Here is a 21,565-nt window from a genome sequence, read left to right as displayed (position 1 = left end):
ATAAATAATTATTTTTTATTATATCAATATTAAAGTCTCCACATAAAATAATTCTATTATTAACATTAAAGCATATTTTTTTCAGAATAATGTCAAGTTTTTCATAAAATAGAGTCAAATTGCTAAAACTCGGAGTTCTGTATATACAAACAACTATAGTGTTTTGGGCAGTCAATTCCACGGCACAGCATTCAAAAATTCCTGGAACGGAGTGTCTCGCAATTTTTGGTAGTTCTAATTGATGTCCATGTCTGACCAGTATGCAAGATCCACCACGTTTGCTTTTCCGCGAGAAAAACGCTGCTAGTTGATAGTTCGGTATCGTTAAGAGGTCTTCGTGTCCGGCCATTATGAAATGTTCTGTGACACATATTACGTCTATATTCACTTTGTCCGATTCCAAGTCATTTAAACGGATTGTTAGCATGTCAGTCTTATTTATGAGGCCAGCAATATTTTGATGAAGAATGTTCAGGTAGGTATTAGGTACGAAAAAACTGTTGTTCCTCCGTTTCAGAGACCGAATTGTCAATAGAATTAGATTCATTTTCACTTCGATTCTCGTAATCTAGATCTCTGTTTCTAATGTCATGAATTGCTTCATCAATCTGTTTGAAAATACATTGCATACCACGGTTATTTATGTCTCCTGAGATTTTATGGAACATGTCATACTCATATGTAAGACGTTCATTGGAGTCAATAAGATATTACGAACTGAAAGTTAATGGAAGTCGTTACAACTCGCCTCTGTCATAACTCACCCCAAAACATAATTCTAACCTCAATTGAAGGATACTTTCTTCCTAACATCATCTGGCACCATTCTCTTCACCTGCACGGTCTTGTACACGGGAACGTCGCCCTTATCGCCGCCGTCAGCCGCCTCGGGGGACGGCCTGGCGAGGTTGGCGCCGGAAGCGGACAGAAGGGCGATCTTCCTGCGCAGGTCGCGCACCTGGGCGGCGCTGGCGAGCTGGCCGGCGCCGAGAGACAGCACTTCGGCGCGGAGGCGGTCGCATTCCGTTCTGGGGAAAGATTATGCTAAATTATAATAGTTATTTGTTTTACAAGGGGCAAAGTTGTTGTTTAACCGCACGTGTCAATATTTATTTATTTATTTAAACTTTATTGCACAAATAAAACAAAAATGTACAAATGGTGAACTTAATGCCTAATGGCATTCTCTACCAGTCAACCATCGGGCCAAACAGAGACATGTAAATATTGATACCCGAGCGAGCGAAAGATTCCAATATTGATCCGCGAGCGTGAGCGCGAGGGTTTCGAGGCGTGTAGGTAAAACAATTTCTTCCAAAGTCGAACACAAAAATTTTCACCACACTAACACGAGGAAAATATAAACTGTAAAGGCATCAAACTTAATCAAATTCGTCGATTTATTAATTGTTCATGACTCAAAATCATCAATAAAAATGTCAAACAAATGCGAACAAGGAGCACTCGACGAACTATTTATAGACAACTAGCTTTTTCCGGCGGCCTCGCTCGCGTTAGAAAGAGAAAGAAAGTAGCCTGTCACTCTCCATGCCTTCAACTATCTTCACTTAAAAATTCATGTCAATTCGTCACTCCGTTTTGCCGTGAAAGACGGACAAACAAACAGACACACACTTTCCCATTTATAATATTAGTATGGATTCTCTCCTAAGTCACAGCAGCATTCTTCTCAGTTTCAGTTTCATTACTTCTCTCTGAGTCAGTCTTACTTGAGATGGTCGAACAAGTAAATGCTTCACATAGAGATTTGAACCAGCCATTTGGAGCGCTGGTGGCCTAGTGGTAAGAGAGTGCGACTTTCGATTCGGAGGTCGCGGGTTCGAATCCCGGCTCGTACGTACCAATGAGTTTTTCGGAACTTATGATATTGATATTTGCCAGTCGCTTTTCAGTGAAGGAAACCGGACTAATTCCAATAAGGCCTAGTTACCCTTCGGGTTGGAAGGTCAGATGTCAGATGGCAGTCGCTTTCGTAAAACTAGTGCCTACGCCAAATCTTGGAATTAGTTATCAGAGCGGACCCCAGACTCCCATGAGCCGTGGCAAATGCCGGGATAACGCAAGGAGTATGATGATAGAGATTTGAACCAGCAGGACAACTCGCTTTGACGCACACATATCTCCTCTAGCTAAGTTATGTACTCCTAGTCTCTCTAAGGGCCAGTTGCATCAACCACATTTGACAGACACATCATCGTCACGCAGCAGACGTCTATGGAACTTCCCATACAGTAAAATTTAACGAACGCTTTAACGGTGACAGAGGGTTTGATGCAACCGGTCCTAAGTCTTATACTTTTAAACGAGCAATTCTTGTATATTTATTTATTTATTTATATATACCGACGATCTCGGAAACCGCTCTAACGATTTCGCTGAAATTTGTTGTGTGGGGGTTTTCGGGGGTGAAAAATCGATCTAGCGTAGCCTTAGATCCCGGAAAACGCGAATTTTCGAGTTTTCATGAGTTTTTCTTTTGCGGTAGTAAACGTAAAATATGGTCGTTAATTTCGCCGCACGCGCATCGATTCCGCTTAGTTCAGTCGTACAAGGTCGGTCTAATGTACGCAGAAATTAAATTTTTGTTTTTTGTCTTTTTTTTGTTTTTGTATTTATAAGAGTTTTTTTTATCTAAAGACGTGATATATTAATATACCCGTCACCTGTGTGGTGACGGGTTAAGAATTTCACCACCCCCTTTCTTCCCGTGGGTGTCGTAGAAGGCGACTATGGGATATGGGTTAAATTGTGGTGTAGGCGAGAGGCTGGCAACCTGTCACTGCAATGCCACAGTTTCGTTTTCTTTTAACCCCTTATTTGCCAAGAGTGGCACTGAAGCTTTAGTAGTTTCATGTGCTCTGCCTACCCCTTTATAGGATACAGGCGTGATTGTATGTATGTATTAAAATAGAACCGAGCGAAGCTCGGTCGCCCAGATATTAAGTCTTAAGTGTGTCTTACTTGAGATGGTCGAGCACAGCAGGTAGCCAGCCTGGCTCGGGGCGCGCGGGAGGCGAGGCTTCACGCAGGGACTTGAACCAGCGACATAACTCTCGACGTTGGCGCTCGCATAAGTCTTCTAGCTGAGTTATGTATTCCTAGTCTCTCTAAATAAGTCTTAAGTGTGTCTTACTTGAGATGGTCGAGCACAGCAGGCAGCCAGCCTGGCTCGGGGCGCGCGGGAGGCGAGGCTTCACGCAGGGACTTGAACCAGCGACATAACTCTCGACGTTGGCGCTCGCATAAGTCTTCTAGCTGAGTTATGTATTCCTAGTCTCTCTAAATAAGTCTTAAGTGTGTCTTACTTGAGATGGTCGAGCACAGCAGGCAGCCAGCCTGGCTCGGGGCGCGCGGGAGGCGAGGCTTCACGCAGGGACTTGAACCAGCGACATAACTCTCGTCGTTGGCGCTCGCATAAGTCTTCTAGCTGAGTTATGTATTCCTAGTCTCTCTAAATAAGTCTTAAGTCTGTCTTACTTGAGATGGTCGAGCACAGCAGGTAGCCAGCCTGGCTCGGGGCGCGCGGGAGGCGAGGCTTCACGCAGAGACTTGAACCAGCGACATAACTCTCGTCGTTGGCGCTCGCATAAGTCTTCTAGCTGAGTTATGTATTCCTAGTCTCTCTAAATAAGTCTTAAGTCTGTCTTACTTGAGATGGTCGAGCACAGCAGGTAGCCAGCCTGGCTCGGGGCGCGCGGGAGGCGAGGCTTCACGCAGAGACTTGAACCAGCGACATAACTCTCGACGTTGGCGCTCGCATAAGTCTTCTAGCTGAGTTATGTACTCCTAGTCTCTTGTAAAGGAGGAGCGTTGATGGAAACAACTTGTTGGTTGAATGTATGATATATTACTGATATATGATCCTTAACCTACGGAATATATAGAGAGATTACGTGAAGGTGTGTGTAACGTACAGTGCACACTACACCTCCCCCCTTTAAAAAAGAAAAAAAAATAGGTTACATGTTTTTTTTGAGTAGGTAATACATTTTTTAAACACATTTGACATAAGTAAGTATATCAGATAAGTATACATTTTTTTTAAACACATTTGACATAAGTAAGTATATCAGATTTTTTTTTTACATTAAATTTTCTAATTAATATTTTTCATTTCTAAACAACAACAAATTCGTCAAAATAGTAAGCCAAAATAATGTACACCATTTTTTTTTATATTAATTCAGTATTGTTACATGTAAAACGACATAGAAAGTTATATCCAATAGTGACAATGACAATGTCTGTGTACAAGTCAATTTTACATAATATCAATTATTATTTTTATTTAGGCATATTTCATAGTGAATAACAAATTTATGCACGCAATGATGACATAAAATTAAGACAAAAATAGAATTGTAAATAAAAAGAACAAGCATTTTTTTTCATTACACAAAAAAAAGCATTAAAACACAAATAAAACATTAAAACTACTCAAGATACATTGAATTAAATTTAAAAAAAAACATAATAAGTACCTATTACTTTCTTTCATATTCGTAGTGTACTCGTCAATACACTACCGTACGGTCTATGCGTCCTTTTAAGGGTCACTGTATTTTCATTAGGTACCTGTCATTTATCATTTGCATTAATACATTATTAATTAGGCACTTGCAAGCTTCTTTTTTAATTATTTAAGTACATAGTACATTTATTTCATTATGACGTCATTCCTTATTATTTATTTATATCTTTCACAAACATCAAGACTCAGTATTTATATAAGATCAAGGTAAGACCAAGGGTACGCAACGCTTTTACGCACGTGGTCGGCCGACCTTACAATATTTTTTTTTTTATTTGCTCAGGGTACAAGGATTTTTTTTTAAGCGCGCACACATACTATATATTTCTCATACAGGCAGTTCTTTTAACACTTCCTTACACAATAACCTTCCATGTGTCCAAGGAGTCTTCACGATTGGTACTCGACCGAATCATGATCAGATCTCCAAGGATTCCCTACCTGTCTTGTACCCTGGCGTACCCTTGCTAATCGCTGCCTCTTGGGCCAACGATTTGCGATAGTCACATAATTATATTTGTTATCAATTAATTACTTTCACTCATCTTTCACAAAATAAAACAACACTCAAAAATGCCATCACTAATCTCACACTCCATGAAAACTTTAACATGTAGGAAATTCGGCAACCCTCAGGTGATCAGGCCAAGAGTCCTTCGAAAAACTTACGTGTTTAAATTTTCCCATAAATCAATTCTGTCTACAATCATTTCACTTCTTTCACATTCATTGCCTCACTGAACTTTTCCACAAGCATTCGATGACCAATAATTTTACGAAACCTACATTCCTTTAAATCAAACTATAAAACTTTACAAAAAAAAACCTTACCTTCAAAACTATTCTCATTTACAATAAGTAAGTACCATTTTTATTTAAAAAGTCATATCTGTTATTTCTATACATTTCTCCATTCCTTTGTTTATTAAATAAGTCAGATCCATGAATTAATAGAAAGTCTCGTCCGATACAATTTTACTTCGTCATCATTAAAAATAAAACATAATATCTAATAAAAAGTAACGTTACAATAAATCTAATTAAGTTACATTAAACACACATATATGGTTAAAATTCGGTAGTTGTGTATGTAGTTTATATTGAAAGGTAAAAATTTAAATAAGTATTTGAAGTGTTGCACTGTAATTACAATTTAATTTCATTCTTATAATATTCAAGTGATGATGAGTGCACGAACTGTGAAATTGGAGATGAAATAACAGACGACACATGCCAATCCCTATAAGGAGTACACGCGCCGCCGTCATGTGCCATATTTGCTGGGTATAAAAGTATGCTGAGTAACTATTATATGAAATGTAGTACTTAATATGAAATTATCAAATGTATGTTAGAAAACAATAAGAAATGAATAAAATGAATCAGCGTTTTTATGCAATAAAATTAACTGGTGTAGTCATAACAATTTTTTTTTCTCGTCACAGATTAAAGACCAACTTTTTAACTTTATAAGTTTTTTTTTTTCATCAAACGGCATTTATAACATTATATAAGTAAATTAACTTAATAAACTAAACGAAAAATAAAGGAAACTACTTTACTAAGAACGAAAAAAAAGTTTGTATAATAATTCGTGTACACTTTTGCAAACCGCACATTCACTTTTGTTTTATCACAACCACAACCTTCACTTTCTTCTGCTGCTGTCCTTGGACCTCCAGACGCCATGCTCGACCAAGGACACCAACAACTCCCTGCTGCTCCATATTCTTAAAAATTTTGCTCTCGGCAGTAGATATTTCAATTTTAATTTAAGATGAAAATGGTGAAATTTAGAAAATCACTTTTTATATACGTGTCCGTTGTTGTAAAATTTATGACCTTCACTGTTATTTCACGTTCCAAGTCCTGACAAAACTGTTTATTTGTTATTTTTCCGCTCCACACAGTGTCACTTACACGCAAATTTATTAATGTCCGAAATGTTTTATTTAATTTACTTGTATTTATTTCACTTCACAACCTTGACTGGCAAGCGCAGCGCGCTGCCAGTGCAGCACAAGGCCGCACTGGCAGGATCGCCATGTAAAGGAGGAGCGTTGATGGAAACAACTTGTTGGTTGAATGTATGATATATTACTGATATATGATCCTTAACCTACGGAATATATAGAGAGATTACGTGAAGGTGTGTGTAACGTACAGTGCACACTACACTCTCTAAATAAGTCTTAAGTGTGTCTTACTTGAGATGGTCGAGCACAGCAGGCAGCCAGCCTGGCTCGGGGCGCGCGGGAGGCGAGGCTTCACGCAGAGACTTGAACCAGCGACATAACTCTCGACGTTGGCGCTCGCATAAGTCTTCTAGCTGAGTTATGTATTCCTAGTCTCTCTAAATAAGTCTTAAGTGTGTCTTAGTTGAGATGGTCGAGCACAGCAGGCAGCCAGCCTGGCTCGGGGCGCGCGGGAGGCGAGGCTTCACGCAGGGACTTGAACCAGCGACATAACTCTCGACGTTGGCGCTCGCATAAGTCTTCTAGCTGAGTTATGTATTCCTAGTCTCTCTAAATAAGTCTTAAGTGTGTCTTACTTGAGATGGTCGAGCACAGCAGGCAGCCAGCCTGGCTCGGGGCGCGCGGGAGGCGAGGCTTCACGCAGGGACTTGAACCAGCGACATAACTCTCGTCGTTGGCGCTCGCATAAGTCTTCTAGCTGAGTTATGTATTCCTAGTCTCTCTAAATAAGTCTTAAGTCTGTCTTACTTGAGATGGTCGAGCACAGCAGGTAGCCAGCCTGGCTCGGGGCGCGCGGGAGGCGAGGCTTCACGCAGAGACTTGAACCAGCGACATAACTCTCGTCGTTGGCGCTCGCATAAGTCTTCTAGCTGAGTTATGTATTCCTAGTCTCTCTAAATAAGTCTTAAGTCTGTCTTACTTGAGATGGTCGAGCACAGCAGGTAGCCAGCCTGGCTCGGGGCGCGCGGGAGGCGAGGCTTCACGCAGAGACTTGAACCAGCGACATAACTCTCGACGTTGGCGCTCGCATAAGTCTTCTAGCTGAGTTATGTACTCCTAGTCTCTCTAAATAAGTCTTAAGTGTGTCTTACTTGAGATGGTCGAGCACAGCAGGCAGCCAGCCTGGCTCGGGGCGCGCGGGAGGCGAGGCTTCACGCAGAGACTTGAACCAGCGACATAACTCTCGACGTTGGCGCTCGCATAAGTCTTCTAGCTGCGTTATGCGTTCCGAGTAACTTTCTGCGAAAGAAAATGTAAATGTTATTAGTAGTATATTGATTTAGACTAACACGATTTGCACTCATAATTTTAGAACAAAACGGGACTTAATCGCGTAAACACTTACATTTATATTAGGCCCGACGTTTCGAACATCACATTATGTTCGTGGTCACGGGTAGACTGGCGAGGAATTGCATCAACATCTTCTAGCCGCGCGAGTTTCTCGAACTACCCGCACTTGTTCTTGATTATTCACTTTTGCGCTAGGGTTGTCACTTTGCCTACACACAACACTCACGACATCAGCCGGTGTGTCCCTCGGTGTTTTTTCACGCTTACATTTGCTAATCACTGGATTCCACGAAGAAGAAATTCCCTGTCCCTCATTTTGGTTGAAATTTCGATGCTTCCTAATTTCAATCGCTTCACGTACTTTTCTGCTGTAGAACAGACGTTCCGTTGATAGAATTTTGGGACTATGGAGCTCGATCCAGTGGTTTGGTCCCGACTGTAGCAGATGTTCAGCTACCGCAGACTTATTAATTTGGCGGTTTTTGACAGCCGCGATATGCTCCTTGACCCTTACCGCTATTGTGCGTTTGGTTTCTCCAATATAGGAACTACCACAGCTGCAATCTATCTTGTACACACCTGGTGTCTGATACGGGATAACATCCTTTGCTGACCTAAGTTGCCCTGACACTTTGGACATCGGTAAGTACACGGTACGTATAGAATACTTCCCTAGTACCGTCCCGACCTTGTCCGTCACACCTCTGACGTAGGGCATAAAAGCTGGTCGCCTTGGAACATCTGGATGCTTCCCCTCGGCTTTCGTCTAGGCTGTCTACTGTGTAATCTGTACCCATTCTTTCTAAGAACCCCTGAACGTATGACAACTCACTCTCAAGAAATTCCGGGTCACACAAGTCACGCGCCCTGTTCTTTAAGGAGTTCACGACGGACAGCAGGTGACGGGGGTGGTGATGAGACAGAGCGTTAAGATATCTGTCTGTGTGTGTAGGCTTCCTGTAGACAGTGTACGCCAGAGTACCATCCATCCGACCTACCACTTTTACGTCCAGAAAAGGTAAACTGCGTTCCGATTCCAGTTCATATGTAAATTTTACCCTTGAATGAATGGAATTGAGATACTGGAGTAGTTGCTCAACTTCTTGTTTTCCACCTTTCATGATACAAAAGACATCATCGACATATCGCTTCCATAATTTCACTGCCCATGGTTGCAGGTCTATGTTAGTCTCAAAATGCTCCATCCAGATGTTCGCTAACACCGGCGCCACAGGGCTGCCCATAGCAACTCCGTCAATCTGGAGATAATGCCTATGCTGATATAAAAAGTAGCTACCTTCCAAACAGTTTCGTAGCAACACCATGACTGACCCCAGTATCTCATTGTCCGCAAGCCTCGTCCGAACCACCTCGAGACATTCTTTCACTGGAACATTGGTGAAAAGTGACTCAACATCAAAACTCACCATTATCTCGTCTGGTTCCAACGTGATGCCCTTTAGAATGTCTATAAAGTGACGTTAATAAGTCTGCGGTAGCTGAACATCTGCTACAGTCGGGACCAAACCACTGGATCGAGCTCCATAGTCCCAAAATTCTATCAACGGAACGTCTGTTCTACAGCAGAAAAGTACGTGAAGCGATTGAAATTAGGAAGCATCGAAATTTCAACCAAAATGAGGGACAGGGAATTTCTTCTTCGTGGAATCCAGTGATTAGCAAATGTAAGCGTGAAAAAACACCGAGGGACACACCGGCTGATGTCGTGAGTGTTGTGTGTAGGCAAAGTGACAACCCTAGCGCAAAAGTGAATAATCAAGAACAAGTGCGGGTAGTTCGAGAAACTCGCGCGGCTAGAAGATGTTGATGCAATTCCTCGCCAGTCTACCCGTGACCACGAACATAATGTGATGTTCGAAACGTCGGGCCTAATATAAATGTAAGTGTTTACGCGATTAAGTCCCGTTTTGTTCTAAAATTATGAGTGCAAATCGTGTTAGTCTAAATCAATATATTGTTGACCGGTACGGGCCGGAAATTGCAATAAAACTAAAACGTCTGGGATGGTTGCGGAAAAAACGAGTGCGTGAAACAACATCGTTGTCATTTTTAATAAAGTGTCGCGATTCGAACTTATTGCCTGCGTGTGTTAGAATAAAACCGCGTAGGGATATACCGTTTTCTGCGAACATTCTAAGGGCTGCCAGCATCCGTCTTTTAAAACAGCAAATAAGAAATCATTACGCGGAAATAGACAGAGTGCAGTGTGAATTATACGGGTTGCATAGTGAGTGTGGTGCGGTGTTATCTCGCAGTGATTTTGAATTGTGGGATCGGATAACCTTCGAACAAGCGGATCGTATTTTTTATTATCGTGTTAAAGCTCATGATAGGAAATATGAAAAGTTGAGTTTTCGATATGGAAATAACGAGACTGTGGGTGGAAATCAAGATGATAAACCTACTTCCACGGTAATTAATTTATCTACCACTCCTCTGGAAAAAGCGACCGTCAGTATATTAGAAAAAGGGTTGAATTTCGCTATGACACCTAAGCGAATTCCATATGAGGCCGTGATCTGTAGTGTTGAAGAAGCAATATCGCGAAACAAGGTTCCGTCTAGGGATGCGGAGGTGCTTAGACAGGATGTTGCGGTTATTTTGAGAAAGGCGACACTACCTAAGAGTAATGTGACTTCGGAGGAGCGTTCGGCTCTGAAGAACCTGAAAGCGAATGAGAACATACTGGTTCTAAAGGCGGATAAGGGGAACGCCACGGTAGTTATGGACTCATCGGATTACGATCGTAAAATAGGGCTTTTACTGAACGATACGAGTGTGTACAAGCCTGTCTCATATGACCCTACTGCCAGAGTTACGCGCCGGATTAGAGCAGTCATCAGAGACTACAGGGAGTTTTTCCAAGATGATGTTTTCGACAGTTTATACAAACCTAAGATAGTGCAGCCGCCGAAATTGTATGGACTGCCGAAGGTACACAAAGCAAATGTGCCTTTGCGTCCAATTGTAAGTCAAATTGCTTCACCTACTTACGATCTGGCAAAGCATGTTGCATCGGTGTTGCAGCCGCTTGTGGGTAAGACGTCATCATTTGTGAAGGATTCCCGTCACTTTATAGACATTCTAAAGGGCATCACGTTGGAACCAGACGAGATAATGGTGAGTTTTGATGTTGAGTCACTTTTCACCAATGTTCCAGTGAAAGAATGTCTCGAGGTGGTTCGGACGAGGCTTGCGGACAATGAGATACTGGGGTCAGTCATGGTGTTGCTACGAAACTGTTTGGAAGGTAGCTACTTTTTATATCAGCATAGGCATTATCTCCAGATTGACGGAGTTGCTATGGGCAGCCCTGTGGCGCCGGTGTTAGCGAACATCTGGATGGAGCATTTTGAGACTAACATAGACCTGCAACCATGGGCAGTGAAATTATGGAAGCGATATGTCGATGATGTCTTTTGTATCATGAAAGGTGGAAAACAAGAAGTTGAGCAACTACTCCAGTATCTCAATTCCATTCATTCAAGGGTAAAATTTACATATGAACTGGAATCGGAACGCAGTTTACCTTTTCTGGACGTAAAAGTGGTAGGTCGGATGGATGGTACTCTGGCGTACACTGTCTACAGGAAGCCTACACACACAGACAGATATCTTAACGCTCTGTCTCATCACCACCCCCGTCACCTGCTGTCCGTCGTGAACTCCTTAAAGAACAGGGCGCGTGACTTGTGTGACCCGGAATTTCTTGAGAGTGAGTTGTCATACGTTCAGGGGGTTCTTAGAAAGAATGGGTACAGATTACACAGTAGACAGCCTAGACGAAAGCCGAGGGGGAAGCATCCAGATGTTCCAAGGCGACCAGCTTTTATGCCCTACGTCAGAGGTGTGACGGACAAGGTCGGGACGGTACTAGGGAAGTATTCTATACGTACCGTGTACTTACCGATGTCCAAAGTGTCAGGGCAACTTAGGTCAGCAAAGGATGTTATCCCGTATCAGACACCAGGTGTGTACAAGATAGATTGCAGCTGTGGTAGTTCCTATATTGGAGAAACCAAACGCACAATAGCGGTAAGGGTCAAGGAGCATATCGCGGCTGTCAAAAACCGCCAAATTAATAAGTCTGCGGTAGCTGAACATCTGCTACAGTCGGGACCAAACCACTGGATCGAGCTCCATAGTCCCAAAATTCTATCAACGGAACGTCTGTTCTACAGCAGAAAAGTACGTGAAGCGATTGAAATTAGGAAGCATCGAAATTTCAACCAAAATGAGGGACAGGGAATTTCTTCTTCGTGGAATCCAGTGATTAGCAAATGTAAGCGTGAAAAACACCGAGGGACACACCGGCTGATGTCGTGAGTGTTGTGTGTAGGCAAAGTGACAACCCTAGCGCAAAAGTGAATAATCAAGAACAAGTGCGGGTAGTTCGAGAAACTCGCGCGGCTAGAAGATGTTGATGCAATTCCTCGCCAGTCTACCCGTGACCACGAACATAATGTGATGTTCGAAACGTCGGGCCTAATATAAATGTAAGTGTTTACGCGATTAAGTCCCGTTTTGTTCTAAAATTATTAGTAGTAAGTGAAAAAATTCGAAAACAAAAGGCGGTTTGTTTTTAACCCCCGACCAAACACGACAGGGTGTTATAAGTTTGACGCGTCTGTCTGTGTGTATGTCTGTCTGTCTGTTTGTCTGTCTGTCTGTGGCATCGTAGCTCTCGAACGGATGAACCGATTTTGATTTAGTTTTTTTTAGTGTCTGAAAACTGAGTTAGTCGGGAGTGTTCAGTTTGTGTTCTTTAAATAAGTTTGACGTGTCTGTCTGTGTGTTGTCTGTCTGTCTGTGTGTGTGTCTGTCTGTGGCATCGTAGCTCTCGAACGGATGAACCGATTTTGATTTAGTTTTTTTTTGTCTGAAAACTGAGTTAGTCGGAAGTGTTCTTAGCCATGTTTCATGAAAATTGGTCCACTATGTCGCGGTCGGGGGTTTTTTCACACTTTTAATTTTGTGGTTAGGTTATTATATGAATTTTTATTTGATATGATTTTTAAAATTTTATGAAGATGAAAATGTCTGTATTTACTGTGGACGAAAGGTAAAATTGATAGAAAGAAGAAATTGATAAAATTTGATAGATACAAAATCGCGAAAATCATCGTGAGGAAACCTGACTAATTTCAATAAAGTCTACTTACTAAATAGGTAGTTACCCTTCTGATTGGAAAGCTGAGTTTAGACGTGCAAGTTGCAGGCGTCCATAGGTTACGGTGACCGCTTTACATCAGGCGGGCCGTATGCTTGTTTGCCACCGACGTAGTATAAAAAAAAGTTATGCTGCAAGTTTTGAGACAGAAGTATAATTATGCAAGACAGAGATGCAGATATTTGCCACTCACTCTTACCTATAGTTGCGTCTCAAAACTTGCAGCAATGACTTGCTGGTCTAAACTCAGCTGAAGGCCAGATGGCAGTTGTTATCGTAAAACTAGTGCCTACGCCAAACTCTCAGGGTTAGTTGTCAAAGCGCACCCCAGGCAATAAGCCGAGGCAAATGGCTGAGATAACGCGCAAGGAGGAAGATTGTTGTTGTAGTCCTAAGGCACCCCAGAGGTGCAAAGGGCCTTCACAAACTCGCGCCACGCCTTCCTATCTTCAGCGACCCTCGTGGCCTCGCTCCAGCTCAAACCAGCCGCTCGTAGCTCATTTTCGACGGACCGCTTCCATGTGTGGACAGGGCGCCCGGGGCCACGGCTGGCATTCTGCGGTTTCCAGTCGAAAGCAATGCTCGCGTTATTTCTTTCCCCTCTCTGAAGAATGTGTCCAATCTATCTCCAGTTTCGTGTGGCGATTTTTTTTTTAATTTATTTATAACAAGAAACTTACAACTATTTTACAAGAAACAATTCCGCCAAACTGAGGACAGTTTGTTGGCGGATACAGCGCTAGTATATCGTATATTTCTTATTCTACGCACTTAACTAAATAACTTACATACTACCTAACTATAAGCGGACATTGCTGCGCACCCACTGCACCGGCCCGTTCTTTACGTGAGCGAGTTTGCACTCTAATTACATCGCGTACCGGTACGCGGTATCATAGTCACGCAGCCATTTATTTCTATGTAGGTATATCGTTTACTACTTACTGAATTTATTTTCTATGAGGATAAATTAATTTGTTCTAAGATTTACTTACTAATTGTTACAAATATATCATATAACTCATACACTATCATATATATATCATATACTATCATATTAGGAGCGTGATTAGGATTAGGGCGTGTAGGAGAGGATTGATGCAAACATACCAAGAAGCTCGCTATCATAGTGAGCGGCAACTCCAGCTTGTTGTTCCCAGATAGTCTGCTTTTCATGTAGCAATGCTTCAACCTCTGCTTGCTTGTTGGCTAAGTCTCTTCTAAGCTGAAAATAAACAGTGAATAAACAGTGAACAGTGGAGGTGCAAGCACAAATTGCTCGCCCTTAGAGTTGGTCAAAGGCGCCTAGCCTTCAGAGATAACATACACTAGAGAAATTTCGGCGGGTACCTAGGCGGTCGAGGTGGTGTAGCGGTTTATCACGTCAGCCGCGTTAGCTGGAGACCCGGGTTCGATTCCCGGCTTCGCCACCAGTGGGCTTGATCGCTTTTTCTTTAGTGTATGGTATCTATTTCAGTTTATAAGTGACTTATACAGTTTTATCATCAAATATATACTAAAGAATATGCAATGGTTTTTTCAGCCTGGGCAAAGCTATAATTAAGCTTTAGTTTAAGAATAACCACAAATTTAAAATTAAAAAAAAAAAACACTGACATAGTGGACCGATTTTCATGAAACATGGCTAAGAACACTCCCCACTAATTCAGCTTTCAAACAAAAACAACTAAATCTAATCCATTCGGGAGCTACAATGACACAGAGAGACAGACAGGTCAAACTTATAACACAGGTTAAAAATAAGTAAAACCGAGCATGTCTTGGGAATTCATTCCTTTAAGCTTTACCAATCTGATACTTTACATGACATCAATTTAAGTCAGCTTTCTTTGTTATAACCGTGGTGTTGTAAGTTTGACGTGTCTGTCTGTCTGTGTGTGTGTCTGTCTGTGGCATCGTAGCTCCAGAACGGATGAACCGATTACATGACATCAATTTAAGTCAGCTTTCTTTGTTATAACCGTGGTGTTGTAAGTTTGACGTGTCTGTCTGTCTGTCCGTCTGTCTGTCTGTCTGTGTGTGTGTCTGTCTGTGGCATCGTAGCTCCAGAACGGATGAACCGATTTAGATTTAGTGTTTTGAAAGCTGAGTTAGTCGGGAGTGTTGTTAGCCATGTTTCATGAAAATCGGTCCACTATGTCGCGGTCGGAGATTTTCAAAATTGTATTTTTTTACTGTTACATTTTCTACGGATTTTTAACCCACGACGCAAAAACCGGATGTTATAAGTTTGACGTGTCTGTCTGTCTGTCTGTCTGTGGCATCGTAGCTCCCGACCGGATGAACCGATTTCGATTTAGTTTTTTTTGTTTAAAAGCTGAGTTATACTTACTCTAGCGTTAGTCTGCTTCATTTGTATGAGATTCTTGGCCATCTCTTGTCTTTTGTCCTCCACTTCAGCAAAAATGGAGTTCCCTTTTGCAGCTGCAATCAAATACAATATTCATTTTTATATCTATCTTTGTGTGCTAATTAGAGATGGGCCGAGTATTCGGTAAATATTCGGCAAATTTTCAATGTTCGTATTCGGCCGAATGATTTGGTTGCATTGCCGAATATTTACCGAATAAACAAAGTAAATAACTTATGAATATCTTACGGATTCCATTGGATAATAAGCTCCTATTTTAATAGCTTTCTAAGGAACTACTAAAAGGAGATTTTTTTTAAATCTAGCCTATAATGGTGTCCCACAGCTGGGCAAAGGCCTCTCCCCTTAACCTCCATGACTCCCTGTTTAGTGCCTCTAGACTCAAGGGAGCATATGGCCTGCTTTGACAACTAATCCCAAGATTTGGCGTAGGCACAACTTTTTACGAAAGTGACTGCCATCTGACATTCCAACCCAAAGGGTAACCAGGTCATATTGGGATTAGTCTGGTTTCCTCACGATGTTTTCCTTCACTGAAAAGCGACTGCCAAATATCAAATGACATTCATTTGGGACCATTTCGTGGCAATTATTATGTATGTATGTACCTATCTTGTTGTGTTATGTGTAAATTTCTGTTGTCACTTGTCACAAATAAATGATTTTTATTTCTATTTACATTTAGCACCATAAGTTCCGACAAACTCATTGGTACAAGCCGGGGTTGGAACTCACTACCTCTGGATCGAAAGTCGCACGCTCTTACCGATAGGCCACCAGAGCTATTGTATTGCAGTGTATGTCATCTATACTTTGTAATGTACCCTCACCATGCTCAGGTCCTTCATCAGGCTGATGCAACATGGCCCGCGCCTCTGCAAGGTCAGCGAGCGCACCCGCCTCCCGCTCAGCTGCGGCACGGAGCTCTTCTCGCCTTAGTTCAGCAGCTTCACGCATCTGACCCATTTCTGCGACTAACTCTTCAGACCTAGGAAATAACAATAAATCATACAGTTCACAAGCAATCACTAAATATTTTTTCATCTATATCTATAACAATGTAACACACACTTACTATACAATAACTTCATAAGAGACATTTTCTAACTTAAACAGCAATAGTTGCAAAAATAATTCAGGTAAATATCATGTAATTTCCCTAGTTGAATATTTATTTAATTATTTAAACTTTATTGCACAATTGGAAAAAAAAGTACAAATGGCGGACTTAAGGCATTCTCTACCAGTCAACCATAGGGCCAAACAGAAATTCGCGAATGTGGGTGCAGTGAGAAAAATAAATTTAGAAAGCATGACAACTCTATTTCTCAGGTCTATTTGTATTACTTTAGTTTCTGGTACATTATGTACTACATATATGTATGATGTTTATTATGACTGTTTGTGTTCTAAATAAACTAAACTAAAAAAAAAAAAAAAAAACAACTCTTGACAAGTATAGCAATATTATTTTACAATCAATATAATATGTTCATATCATTAAACATATACTTATACACAAATATAAATACAAATATACATACAAATAATATATTATAAACATTATGCATATGGGCGAAGGAGAACTAATTAACTTGTGCCGCACTCAGCAGATACAGACATGATATTGACTTGACTTGATTGATTGACTTTCACAACATCCCAGACTTCTTAAAGTTAGCAAAAGTGCTCATTGATGTGAACATACAAGGGCAAGCAGCTTACCTCATCCTCCAGGACACTATCTCAGCCTTTGTCTCTTCTAGCGCGGCCTTCGCCGCCGCGGCCTCCTGTAGCGCCGCCGACAAAGCGGCCCGCGCCTCATCCAACTCCCCTGTATCCCTCTCTGGAGACTGCCTGTCTTCCTTAAACGCATTCTCCTCTTTCAAACGACGAATTTCGTCTTCAAACTTCTTCACCTCCTTAGCATGACTCTCAATAAGCTCCGTATGTTCCTCACGCAACGCTGAAATGTCCTCCTGAAGCTTAGTTACTTTAGTATTCACCTCATTCTTTCTTCGTGCCTCTTCAGCCTGTAGCGACTCCAGTTCTGCCGATAAGTACCTCTGCACGTCTAAAGCTGTGTTATAATTGCGTGTGGCTTCGTGTAACTCCTGTTTTGTAACATCGTAATTGCTGGATAAGTTGTCAAACTGCTTTTTGAGGGAGTAGTACTTCTCAGTCAAGTCACCGTTGGTTATGTCTACGAGATCTGTGCAACCCGTTTTGTTGCTGATGGTTGAGTAATCCATTGCCACTTTTTAGACTCAACGCCCAATATCGCAGAATAAAAACACTTAAATGGTTTAACTTTAATTTAGAAACACAAATTTTATACTCCGTATTTTTCAAACATTAAACGGTAACGGCGAAATGAAATACATACACAAAGGCTATGGAGATTAGAGGTAAGGAGCGAAAGCTTTAAGTATCAGAAGTGCACATATAAAATAAAACACAGGTAGCGCAGCATTCGCTGGTACATAAGGTTTTCACAATCTCTTAGCCTTCTCGGTAGTGACCCCGCCTACGGAGCAAGAGGTCCCGGGTTCAAATCCTGATGAGAGCTTTTTTATTTTTTTCTACTAATATTTTTTTCCGAATTATTTTATTTAAAAAAAATATATATATTTTGTTTTGTTACAACTTGTCGACATTTCATTCGCAAGACTTACAATATTAAAATGGGGCAAACAATGTAAAAGGGCTTAAGTTGACATATTTGTATAAATAAAACAATTAAAATATACAAAAAGAAAAGTAATGTCATGGGTGTTGTCGTGGGTGTCGTAGAAGGCGACTATGGGATATGGGTTAAATTGTGGTGTAGGCGAGAGGCTGGCAACCTTTCACTGCAATGCCACAGTTTCGTTTACTTCTAACCCCTTATTTGCCAAGAGTGGCCCTGAAGCTTTAGTGGTTTCATGTGCTCTGCCTACCCCTTTACGGGATACAGGCGTGATTGGGCGTCATCCATATATTACGTCACAGTGTAAGGGGGGGGGAGGGGTCATACTAAATGTGACAATCCCTGTTAAAGGGATACAAAAAAGCGTGACATAGGGGGGGGAGGGGTCCAAAAACCTGAAATTTGGTGTGACGTAATATGTGGATGATCCCTTGTATGTATGTATGTATGTATGTATGTAAAAAGAAAATTAAAATAAAAAAAAATCAAAAAACAAAAAGGTTCGCTCTGTCAGGATCGAACCTGAGAACATCTGCATACGAAGCCAGCGCACTACCACTGGACTACGTCTTGACTTGCTCAGTTCGACGAAATCAGCTTAGAAAAAAGAACGTCTAATGTCATGTCACGTCGGTGATCATTGAGCGAGACATGCGCTCCAAGCGGAGAGTTTTGTAACTGTAATTAAAATTAAAGGGCCTCAGCCGGTCATTTTTGCTACTTTTCTACTTCGACAGATTTTCCTCCTTACCTCTATTCTCCCTGACAAAGGCAACGACGAATGACATTACTTTTTTTTTTTTTTCTTCGTCCTTCTGGACAGGCTAGGACCATAGGCCATACCGCCTCGTCTTGAGTGAAGTATTTCTATTTTCCTTTATTCTTCTTCTTGTTTTAATACTTATAAGTTATAAAATATAATTTCATTAGTCTTCCTTTTAATATCATGTGTCAAATCCAGTAAGCATGTCTTCAGTTGTCTCAATAAAAAATTCGTCTCTTTCAGTTGTTTCGTCATAGCCTTTCTTATTCATCTTGTTTTGAATTTCATAAGTCTTCCTTCCAATATTATGTCAAATCCAGTAAGTACGATAATAAGTCAATAAAATGCATAATGCGTCTCTTCCAGGTATTTAGTCAAATCCGTTAAGAATATTAATTTAATTAAAGAGTACTTATTTACAACATATTTACAGTATTATATACAAATTTATACAAAGAAATATAAGTTTTAGTCTCCTTTAATAAATCCGTTACTGAAGACGGGATTAAATTAGGTGCCCCATAAATATTAAGTAGCTCATCCATCAGCACAAGGCTGTATGCCGAAGGACGGGCAAATAAAAATGATGTGGTCCAAAGACTGAGGTTCTTGCATTTGACAGCGATCACAAAAAGGAGAGGGAACTATATTTTTACGATGAAGATGGTAATTTAAACAATAATGGCCAATGCGCATTCGGGTTATTGTAGAGTAAAATTTTCTATGGACAAATTTTTTGAGTTTGCAAAACCAAGGTTTACTATTAACAGAGACATCTAGTAATGAATATGTATGTGCTTTATTTTCTACTTCTGTACAGTAGTACCAAAGTTTTCCCCAATGAGAATGACATTACTTTTTTTTAATTTACTGAAACCGTCTGTGTCTCAACCAATCAGCGTGCAGCTTTGGAACTTCAAATTTACGCTCCTTTCTATTCCAGTATCATCTGAGATTCGTAGGCAACAGATAACAACCTCAAAGGCAAAGTATTTATTACTGTGCTAATTATAATTACGTGTATGTTTATGTTTTATAAACATTTATTAATTGAAAAAAATTGGTTGTCTGTAAAGTCGGTTTACGGACGGTAGTTTAACGTGATAACGTCAAACATTACAGTAGTATAGACAGGGGCGGTCAGAGTATAGCAAAAGGGCCCGATTCTGGGACTTTTTTCACGTTTATTTATTTATTTATTAAAAATACACAAAAGTTAACAGTATTTCACCAAAGCACTTATGTGGTAATATAATTATGTACATGTTAAATTGACATAAATAAAAGCAAACACACTTAAAAGTTAAACTATGGTTATTACATTAATCACCTAAGGAGTGTAGAGTCTATGAACCTTAAGAGTTTTCTGTAAAACACACCAACACTATCAGCAAATATGTCAATATCGTCTGTCTCCAACATGATGCGGTTAAGAGCAGCTCGGGCTCGAGCGGTACGCCGGCCGCCGCGAACAGGCGCCGCCGCCGCCGCGCCGGCACCGCGCCCGGCATGCCAACCACCACATTCGCTCTTGGCACTTGCAGCCCCATTCTCTCAAGCACGGATGCGTCATCTACTCTATGGTGAAACAGTTGGCGGTAATGCATAATATGCAGCAGTTTCCGTCTGGTTTCTAGAGTTTGAAGACCAACCATTCCTGTTACGAATAGAGATGGATACATATAATATATGGGTAATATCCGTACAGTCGTTTGTAAATGTGCCTACAGAACTTCCTCTGCACTCTTTCTAGCATAGTGTTTTGTTCTTATTAGAAAGATTGCATTAAAATAAGCATCTTTTATAAATTAAAGTTTTTTTTAAAACCTACTAATTTAGGAGTTAGAGTGGTGCAAAGTTGCAAAATTTTCCCGTAGCATTACTAAGGCGCCAGAGACAGAAAGCGATATCGACGGAGCACCGCTTATTACAGAAACTGCACAGAATAGGAGCCTTCGGCCGTTTGAAGATACCTAACGAACCTAACCTATACCTATATAAAAGTCGTCATTTTGTATCCTAGACCATTTGCGAGACACGCGTTAATTTTATTAAAGTGCTAGTGCCATTTACTAATCTTAGAACCCTAATATCTCAGTAAATATTAATGGAGAAGAAAAAGTTTATATAACAAAACATCCTTATTTAAACGTGTTCTATATGATTTATCAATATTAACATAGGTTATATTGGTAAAAAAAATCATCGTAAATTTATTAAGTCTCTGGCGCAACATTCGCAACTTCGTACTGCTCTAACTCCTAAATAAGTAGGTTTTTCAAACAACTTCATTCTATAAAAGATGCTTATTTTAATGCAATCTTTCATGTTTTTAAATTACACTCAAAAATAATAAACACGGGCGCGCCATCTGTCGCAGCTGTGGTGCTTTACTCAGGCCACACGCTACAACCATACCGAGCGCATCGATCAGCCGCTTAGTTCCAACGCGCGCCAATAAATAAATGGCGCTTAAGCTATATTGGGAAATGGGACAATGACGTCATCTTTTTCGTGCATGCTGCCCGTAGTAACGAGTTATTAGACGTTATCACGTCAAAATGTTAAATATCGCCGTTTTAAATAAAAAAAAAAAAAAAAAAAAATATTTATTGCCACAACTAAGAGTATTGTACAACTTAATAACTTAATACTACATTTACATTAACATTTACATTTACTACATTTCATTTTGTAATTATATTGAAT

General features: G+C 40.7%; 1 protein-coding gene across 1 annotated transcript; it reads right to left on the bottom strand.

The window, feature by feature from the left end:
• Positions 1–475: 475 nt before the first annotated feature.
• Positions 476–17,746, bottom strand: LOC125226390 (protein Spindly). Its single transcript, XM_048130362.1, has 6 exons — positions 17,130–17,746; positions 16,235–16,392; positions 15,366–15,457; positions 14,123–14,237; positions 7,620–7,767; positions 476–1,028 (listed from the first exon to the last, which is right to left on the bottom strand). The coding sequence occupies exons 1-6, from the start codon at positions 17,654–17,656 to the stop codon at positions 785–787; spliced, it is 1,284 nt and encodes a 427-aa protein (XP_047986319.1). The 5' UTR covers positions 17,657–17,746; the 3' UTR covers positions 476–784.
• Positions 17,747–21,565: the final 3,819 nt, after the last annotated feature.

Source organism: Leguminivora glycinivorella, chromosome 5, assembly GCF_023078275.1.
Source record: "Leguminivora glycinivorella isolate SPB_JAAS2020 chromosome 5, LegGlyc_1.1, whole genome shotgun sequence".
Taxonomy (NCBI): domain Eukaryota; kingdom Metazoa; phylum Arthropoda; class Insecta; order Lepidoptera; family Tortricidae; genus Leguminivora; species Leguminivora glycinivorella.
Note: the sequence above shows the minus strand (reverse complement) of the source record. Positions and strands in the feature narration are given on the sequence as shown.